This window comes from Colobus angolensis, unplaced genomic scaffold (genome assembly GCF_000951035.1).
Source record: "Colobus angolensis palliatus isolate OR3802 unplaced genomic scaffold, Cang.pa_1.0 Scaffold87, whole genome shotgun sequence".
NCBI lineage: Eukaryota > Metazoa > Chordata > Mammalia > Primates > Cercopithecidae > Colobus > Colobus angolensis.
In genome coordinates, this window is record NW_012122598.1 from 4197759 (window position 1) to 4207280 (window position 9522).

Here is a 9522-nt window from a genome sequence, read left to right on the forward strand (position 1 = left end):
TCGCTCTGTCACCCAGGCTGGAGTGAGTGGTGCGATCTCGGCTCACTGTAAGCTCCGCCTCCCGGGTTCACGCCATTCTCCTGCCTCAGCCTCCCAAGTAGCTGGGACTACAGGCGCCCGCCACCTCGCTCGGCTAGTTTTTTGTATTTTTTAGTAGAAATGGGGTTTCACTGGGTTAGCCAGGATGGTCTTGATCTCCTGACCTCGTGATCCGCCCACCTCGGCCTCCCAAAGTGCTGGGATTACAGGCTTGAGCCACTGCGCCCGGCTTTTTGTTTGTTTGTTTGTTTGTTTTGAGACAGAGTCTCACTCAGTTACCCAGGCTGAAGTACCGTGGTGCAATCATGACTCATTGCAACGTTGACCACCTGGGCTCAAGTGATTCTCTCCCGTCAGCCTCCCGAGTAACTATAACTATAGGTGTGCACCCCACGTCTACCTAATTGTTTTATTTATTGTAGAGATGGGATCTTCCTATGTTGCCTAGGCTGGTCTTGAACTCCTGGGCTCAAGTGATCTCCCTGCCTCAGCCTCCCAAATTGCTGGGACTATAGGTGTGAGCCACCATGCCCAGCCAGGTGCTATTTACAACTAGTATCTCCTCTTTGCGGAGGATTTTACTGTTATCTCTAGTATTTACGTGAGAAAAATGAGGCGTAGGGATGTTAGATAACTTGCCCTAGGTCACACAGCTGCAAGTGGTTGAGCCAGGGTTTGAACTTAGGCAGTCTGATTTCTGAGTCCTTCAGAAAAGTGGACATTCCTAGTGATCAAGTTATGTGTAAGAGCGGACAACCTTTGTACTGACTCCTGTTGCTCTCTCCCTTTTGCAGTTTACCATGCTATCTATCTAGAAGAACTGACCGCTGTTGAATTGACAGAAAAAATTGCTCAGCTTTTCAGCATTTCCCCTTGCCAGATCAGCCAGATTTACAAGCAGGGGCCAACAGGAATTCATGTGCTCATCAGTGATGAGGTAGATTTTTCAGTACAGTTGAATTACCAGATGATGGTTAATTTGTCAGCACATGGAGCAAGAGCAGTTCTCCTGGGGCAGAGTGTTCTATTTTCTAGATCAGAGGGTTTCATACTTTTTTGCTTGCTTTCCTCCTAATTTTTTTTTTTAAACAGTCTCTCTCTGTTGCCCAGGCCGGAGTGCAATGGCCCAATCTCAGCTCACTGTAACCTTCGCCTCCTGGGTTCAAGTGATTCTCCTCCCTCAGCCTCCCGGATAGTGGGAATTATAGGCGCGTGCCACCACGCCCGGCTAATTTATGTATTTTTAGTAGAAATGGGGTTTTGCCATGTTGGTCAGGCTGGTCTCAAACTCCTGACCTCAAGTGATCTGCCCACCTTGGCCTCCCAAAGTGGTGGGATTACAGATGTGAGCCACCACTCCCCGCCCTGAAATATTTTAAAAACCACATATTCCCACGCACATTCTTAGGTTGACTTAAAATTTTTTGTTAAAGTTTAAATAGTTGTAAAAGATGTCATTTCTGGGCATATATAATGACATTTCTAAGTGGAATGGTTACATCATTATTCTAATTGCATCCCATGTAATCTTAATGCAGAAATGATTTAATACCACCATCATCCATTAAAAAAAACACGACTGTGCTTTCCTTTAAGTTAGAATTCTTGTACCATTCCTCTGTTTCCTTGAACTCTTGTTTTCATTTACTTCCCCCATTGAATTTTATCTTACTGTAACTTTTTTTTTTTGAGACAGAGTCTCACTTTGTCACCCAGGCTGTTGTGCGGTGGTGTGATCTCAGCTCACTGCAACCTCTGCCTCCGAGGTTCAAACGATTCTCCTGCCTCAGCCTCCCAAGTAGCTGGTATTACAGGCGTCCACCACCACGCCCGGCTAATTTTTGTATTTTTAGTAGAGGCTGGGTTTCACCATGTGGCCAGTCTGGTCTCGAACTCCTGGCCTCAAGTGATCAACCCTCCTCAGCCTGCCAAAGTGCTGGGATTACAGATGTGAGCCACGACGCCTGGCCATCTTACCGTAACATATTTTTATGCACAAACATCTTTTATTGATTATCCTACTATATTTGTTTGAAACAAAGTTTTTAAATAAAAATTTAAAAATTATGAATGGAATCATAATTATACAGTTGATTAAAATAATGTAAATATGCTACATGTTTTAATAAGTAATTATTAAACATTAAGAGGGCTGGCCAGGTGCAGTGACTTATGCCTGTAATCCCAGCACTTTGGGAGGCTGAGACAGGTGGATCACAAGGTCAGAAGTTCAAGACCAGCCTGGCCAAGATGGTGAAACCCCATCTCTACTAAAAATACAAAAATTAGCTGGGCATGGTGGCAGGTGCCTGTAATCCCAGCTACTTGGGAGGCTGAGGCAGAGAATTGCTTGAACCTGAGAGGCAGAGGTTGCAGTGAGCCGAGACTGTGCCACCACACTCTAGCCTGGGTGACAGAGCGAGACTCCATCCAAACAAAAAAGACCAGGTGCAGTGACTCATGCCTGTAATCCCAGCACTTTGGGAGGCCGAGGCAGGCGGATCACCTGAGGTCGGGAGTTTGAAACCAGCCTGGCCAACATGGAGAAACCCCGTCTCTACTGAAAATACAAAATTAGTTGGTTGTGGTGGCACGTGCTTGTAATCCCAGTTATCCAGGAGGCTGAGGCAGGAGGATCCCTTCAACCCAGGAGGTGGAGGTTGTGGTGAGCCGAAATGGGGCCATTGCACTCCAGCCTGGGCAACAAGAGTGAAACTCCGTCTCAGAAAAAAAAAAAAAAAAAGAAAATTAAGAAAAATATTATTACAGCTATATCTATGAATGAGTTGGATGAAATTGTTTCAATCCCTAGTCATACCTTTGCACATAATTATTTCTTTTGTAGGTGAATACTGCCTATTGATTGCTAGAATGACATAGGATTTCAGCATCAATTCCGTTCTGTTTTTTACCTGTAGATATAAATGCTGAGGGACTTGAGTCACATAAATTGATAGATAGGAATGGATGGAATTTTGTAATGATGTCATTAGATTATACTTCAGAATTATATACCAGAAATTACATAGTGATATTATCAAAAAATCATTTTGAATCCTTTATCACATGACAATTTGTGATTAGGTTACTCTTTAATTCTGGTGAAAGGAAAGAGTTAGAAACCATGTGGCTCATAAAAGGGTCTGTTGCCCAGTTTAATATTAGAGTTCACCTTTGCTATTTCACTTTGCCACCTGAAGCTTTCACATCATGGGCCAGAGCACCTTATTAGGATCTTGGGAGGGTGAAACTCATGCCTTTATGTTGTAAAATGGGAGAAGGCAGTTTGAGAAGGGAAAGTGAGGAAGGAAAATTAAAGAGGTTTCAGGAAAGAGCACATATGGGAGTTGAAGACATGGAAGTCAGTTCTCCTGTATGCATATATTAGTGTCTGTGTGCTCCTTGGAGAGTCTTGGGGTTAACCCAGGGAAATGCATACCAGGCTTTAAGACAACTGTTCTAATCTGCTTAGTTTTTTAATATTTAAAAACCAAACAGGGGAGGGGAGGAAAAAACTTTTACGATCCTAGATATTCAAGAAATACATTATTTGTGACCTGTAAAACCTCCCATCTAAATCCCGCTGGATGTAGTCCTTAGGGACACAGGAATATAAAGGGGTTATTTTTCATTTAAATAATCACACATTTTCTTGCTTTTTTCAGATGATACAGAACTTTCAGGAAGAAGCATGTTTTATTCTGGACACAATGAAAGGTAATAGTAAGACAAACATCTTTCTCTAAGTAGTTTAACAGCTTTACTACTACTAGGCAAAGTACATACTTCTTTGAGGAGAGATAGGGAGAGTAACCATATTTGGGTAAAGAAAGTGACAGTATTAGAGATTGTTCCTTTTTGTAAGTTGGCTTTTTTTTTTTTTTTTTTTTGAGACAGAGTTTTGATCTGTTGTCCAGGCTGGAGTGCAGTGGCACGATCTCGGCTCACTGCAACCTTCATCTCCCGAGTTCAAGTGATTCTCCTCCCTCAGCCTCCCAAGCAACTGGGATTACAGGCACATGCCACCTTGTCCGGCTAATTTTTGTATTTTTAGTAGAGATGGGGTTTCACCATGTTGGCCAGGCTGGTCTTGAACTCCTGACCTCAAGCGATCCACCCACCTTGGCCTCCCAAAGTGCTGGGATTACAGGCATGAGCCACCGTGCCTGGCCCAGCATTTTGCCATTCTCTTTCATCTTCCATTGCAGAGGAGGAAATTGAGGCATGTTGTTTTTGTAATGCATATTTATTATAAGGAATCTGTGCTAATGATTAAGTGTGCTGCTGTTTGTCCTGCTCTTTTTTTTCCCCTTTCTCTCTCCTTTTTTTTTTAAGGCGGCCTTTCACTCTTGTTGCCCAAGCTAGAGTGCAATGGCGTGATCTCAGCTCACTGCAACCTCCACCTCCCTTTTTTCCCCTTCTCACAAGAATCTTACCATACTTTGTTTCTCCTGCCGTGTTTTGGAGGTGACTAAAGATGATTCTCTCTCTCTCTCTCTTTTTAACAGCAGAAACCAATGATAGCTATCATATTATACTGAAGTAGGAGTACGGTGTTTTCGTGCCCAGTGGCTGCTGCTTCCTTCACCTCTGAAAATGCCTCTCCCAAAGGGGGATATGAATGGAGATTTGAAGGTCTGCAAGAACCTGACTCATCTGACTATGTGTGGAGGAGTCCAGGCCATGGAGGCAGAATCCTGGTTCTTTGTGTTGGCCCAAGCTCTTGTGGCACACACAGATTACTGTCCAACATGCAGTTCTGCAGCTGTTTTTTAGTTAAAATTTCTGGACCTTGTTGTTGTGGAATATCAGTAGAAACTCTACATAATTTAGAGTATATGTAGAGCATAATGATGATGGGAATTGTGTGATGTTTAACAGGAAGATCTTAAATTTTATGATATGGAGCCATGTAATTTTTTTCTTATATAAAAATGGGTATCTATATTCATAAGACTAGGTCTTCAATCTCTTTGTACTGGTCTCAAATGTACTGGTATCTCTGCTTTTTGCCATAGTTTGTCCCTGAAAACTTTATCAGTGAGGAGAAATACAGAGACAGAATTTTCCTTTTGGTTCCCCTGTAATACCACAAGTAATATTTTCAGCTAACATCTATTGACCAGGCAGTGTGATCAATTTTTTGAATGACTATCTTGTTTAACCCCTAATCACACTATCTGAAGTAGGTGCTATAGTGACCCCCAACCGAAGATGAGGAAATGGAGACACACAGTGGCTTGCTGTAGGTGCCAGGAGCTGGCAGGCAGTGATGCTGAAATCCAAACCAGGCAATCTGGCCCTCCTTATTCACCTTCTCATGCCACCCTTTATAACCTGTGTTCACTTCGCTTATTACTGTGGCCCTTCTGGTAACTAGGACATAACACTGAGTATGAACTGAGGAATTAACCACTGAAAGAGACAAAGCACACCTGAATAATGATGAACAGATCAAGACCTACAAAAAATGAATACATAGATGCTTTTTAATTGTCATTAGTTATCGGAATCAAAGAATTTGAGGTGGTGAAAACTGGGGATTATCTGTCACTCCCCAAATTTACTGTTCTTGAATGACATTCTCAAACTATTAATGAGTTAGTCTCATCCCTGCTTTCTGTTTCCTCTCTCTGCATCTTCTCTTGGTATGGGAAGTTATTTTACTCATGCTGTGTTTTTTAATATAAGCTTTACAAAAAAAGATGCATTCCCTTCCTGTTCACACTCTTACCACGTTTTTGTTCTTCCGTAAGAATGATTGTGTGTGTGTGTAAGTGTAACATCATGGGTTTTCTTTCTTCACTTGTAAAGTTTTATCTGGAGATACTTTTACAGGTTATGTTGAGGTAAACAAAGATAATGTTCTAAGATCGTGTATTGGATTTGGATTTGTGTGTGTGTGTGTGTGTGTGTTTAAAGCATTTGATAAGGTTTACATGTTTTTTATACAGAGATTTTTGTTTTTATTTTTATTTTTATTTTTTATTTTTTATTTTTATTTTTTGAGGCGGAGTCTCGCTCTGTCGCCCGGACTGGAGTGCAGTGGCCAGATCTCAGCTCGCTGCAAGCTCCGCCTCCTGGGTTTACGCCATTCTCCTGCCTCAGCCTCCCGAGTAGCTGGGACTACAGGCGCCCGCCACCTCGCCCGGCTAGTTTTTGTATTTTTAGTAGAGACGGGGTTTCACCATGTTAGCCAGGATGGTCTCGATCTCCTGACCTCGTGATCCGCCCGTCTCGGCCTCCCAAAGTGCTGGGATTACAGGCTTGAGCCACCGCGCCCGGCCGAGATTTTTGTTCATTAAACTCAATCTGCATCATAGTCTAATTTCTCTTGGTTTGAAACAAATTGAAAACTTTGAAACCAGAAAATTAAGTCAATGACTTGTTTAAAACTGGCCTGAGCAATTTGTTATATTACGGCAAAATGCTTTTTAGTGAATGATTACCAGATGTCTCCATTTCGAGGAGGAGACATTTCTGATTGTCTTATATATTCCTAGTACTGGTTCTCAACTTCAGTTCTTTCCTCAGCAGGCTGCTATTGGTTTTTATTTATTTATTTATGTATTTATTTTTTGTATGTCTAGGTGTTTGGATAGGAAAGTTGGACTAGATGCCTTTTTTTTTTTAATATAGAAATGAAGCTGGGCACAGTGGCTTATGCCTATAATCCCAACACTTTGGGAGGCTGAGGCAGGCAGATCACTTGAGGCCAGGAGATAGAGACCTGCCTGGCCAACATGGTGAAACCCCATCTCTACTAAAAATACAAAATTAGCCAGGCATGGTGGCACATGCCTGTAATCCCAGCTACTTGGGAGTCTAAGACATGAGAATTGCTTAAACCTGGGGGGTGGGATTGCAATGAGCTGAGATCAGGCTGCTGCACTCCAGCCTGGGTGACAGAGCAAGACTCTGTCTTGAAACAAAAATTTTTTTTAAATAAAATAAAATAAAATATATAAATGAGGTCTCACTATGTTGCCTGCTAGGCTGGTCTTGAACTCCTGGGCTCAAGTGATCCTCCTGTCTCATCTTCCAAAGTGCTAGGAGTACAGGTGTGAGCCACTGTGCCTGGCCAAGACTGGGTGACTTTTTTGTTTTGAGACAGAGTCTCACTCTGTTGCCCAGGCTGGAGTTAAATGGCCCGATCTCGGCTCACTGCAACCTCTGCCTCCCGGGTTCAAGCGATTCTCCTGCCTCAGCCTCCTAAGTAGCTGGGACTACAGGTGCAGACCATCATGCCAGGCTAATTTTTCTATTTTTGGTAGAGACGCGGTTTTACTATGTTGGCCAGGCTGGTCTTGAACTCCTAACCTTGTGATCCACCCACCTCGGCCTCCCAGAGTGCTAGGATTACAGACTTGAGCCACTGCACCTGGCCCAAGGCTAGGTGACTTTTAAGGTTTCTTCCAAATCTGTGCATTTGTGACTCTTACTGCAAATGATGCATAAAATTATATATATAGATAAGGCACAGTTGTTCATGCCTGTAAGCCCAGCACTTTGGGAGGCCAAAATGGGAGGATCACTTTGGGCCAGGTCAGGAGTTCAAGACCAGCCTGGGCAGCAACGTGAGACCTCCCCATCTCTACAAAAATTTAAAAAAATTAGCCAGGCATGGCAGTGATTACTTCAGCCCAGGGTTGGAGGCTGCAGTGAGCTGTGATCATGCCACAGCACTATAGCCTAAGTGATGAAGTGAGACCCCCATCTCAAAGAAAACAAAACAAGAATTGTATCTCCCTCTGTCACCCAGGCTGGAGTGCAGTGCCACAGTTATAGCTCACTGCAGCCTCAAACTCCCAGGCTCAAGTGATCCTCCTGCCTCAGCCTCCCAAGTAGCTAGGATTACAGGCACACACCACGAAGCCCTGCTAATGTTTTTTTTTTTGTAGAGACAGGGTCTTATCTTGTTGCCCAAGCTGGTCTTGAACTCCTGGCCTCAAGCAGTCCTCCTGCCTTGGCCTCCCAAAGTGTTGAGATTACAGGAATGAGCCACCATGCCTGGCCTTCATTAATATATTGACTATAAATTGCACTTAACTATTTTTACCTGAAGTCAGGGTTTTTTAGAGTAGTCTTCAATTTATGGAAATGAACTTATACAACTTTGTAATTATAGATCCTTAAATTTACCAGAAAAATCTCTTAGGCTTTCTTTAGCTACAAAAAATTTTTATTGTGCCAGTGATGTATAATTGGTAAGAACTAGCATAGTGATAGAACATTGTAATTATTCAGTTTGCTTTAAAACATTGCATATGTTCACTAATAATGCTTTCAATTAAGTGAAAATTTTATACTAGCTTTTTCATTATGAAAGTAATACACAAAATGTTAAATTCAAACTATAAAGAATAGTATCGGCCGGGCGCGGTGGCTCAAGCCTGTAATCCCAGCATTTTGGGAGGCCGAGACGGGCGGATCACGAGGTCAGGAGATTGAGACCATCCTGGCTAACACGGTGAAACTCCGTGTCTACTAAAAATAATACAAAAAACTAGCCGGGCGAGGTGGCGGCGCCTGTAGTCCCAGCTACTTGGGAGGCTGAGGCAGGAGAATGGCGGGAACCCGGGAGGCGGAGCTTGCAGTGAGCTGAGATCTGGCCACTGCACTCCAGCCTGGGTAACAGAGCGAGACTCCGTCTAAAAAAAAAAAAAAAAAAAAAAAAAAGAATAGTATCATATAACTTTACCCCCTTACCTCTTAGTCCCACTCTGTAGAGGTAATCATTGCAAAGAATTTCCCCCATCACATGCGCGCGCACGCTCACACAAACACACACACACACGCAGACACTCAGATGGGCTCATGTTATGCTAATGACCTGCAATTTGATTTTTGTGTTTACCATATCTTGAATATCTTACTATATTAGAATTTTTAGTTCTACATCATTCTTTTTAAAAACCGGTTATTCTGTATGGATGCCATTTAGGTCACATATATTTGAACATGCATCGTTTTTGTGTGTGTGCGTGTCACCCAGGCTGGAGCACAGGGGCACCATCTCAGCTCATTGCAGCCTCTGCCTCCCAGGCTCAAGCGATCCTCCCACCTTAGCCTCCCAAGTAGCTGGGGCTACAGGTGTGTGCCACCACACTTGGCTAATTTTGTATGTTTTTGTAGAGACAAGGTCTCCCTATATTGTCCATACTGGTCTTGACCTCTTGGGCTCAAGCATCCTCCTGCCTCAGCCTCCCAAAATGCTGGGATTGTAAGTGTGAGCCACCCACCATACCAGCCTAGGCCCTTTAGAGAATTGGCATAGCATCCTATTTGACTTACCATTGCCTGTACTCCCTTGAAGTATAGTAGGTTCCATGTAGAAAAAGCTGCTGTATAGCCCGGCTAATTTTTATATTTTTAGTAGAGACGGGGTTTCACCGGGTTGGCCAAGCTGGTCTCAAACTTCTGACCTCAAGTGATCCACCAGCCTTGACCTCCCAAAGTGTTGGGATTACAGGCATGAGCCAC

The 9522-nt window shown here is 43.2% G+C and overlaps 1 protein-coding gene across 6 annotated transcripts in view; it reads left to right on the plus strand.

Annotated features, from left to right (window-relative positions):
• TFCP2 (transcription factor CP2) overlaps positions 1-5772 on the plus strand; it is a 92429-nt gene extending 86657 nt beyond the window's left edge. For 4 of the 6 annotated variants that reach the window (XM_011930652.1, XM_011930651.1, XM_011930653.1 and 1 more), the window contains exons 13-15: positions 834-976; positions 3705-3756; positions 4548-5772. In XM_011930652.1, the coding sequence (XP_011786042.1) occupies positions 834-976; positions 3705-3756; positions 4548-4585 (233 nt within the window). In that variant the 3' untranslated portion in view covers positions 4586-5772. The remainder of the gene's footprint in view (positions 1-833; positions 977-3704; positions 3757-4547) is intronic. The other 2 variants (XM_011930654.1, XM_011930657.1) reach the window with 1 other exon arrangement.
• The last annotated feature ends 3750 nt before the right edge of the window (positions 5773-9522 follow it).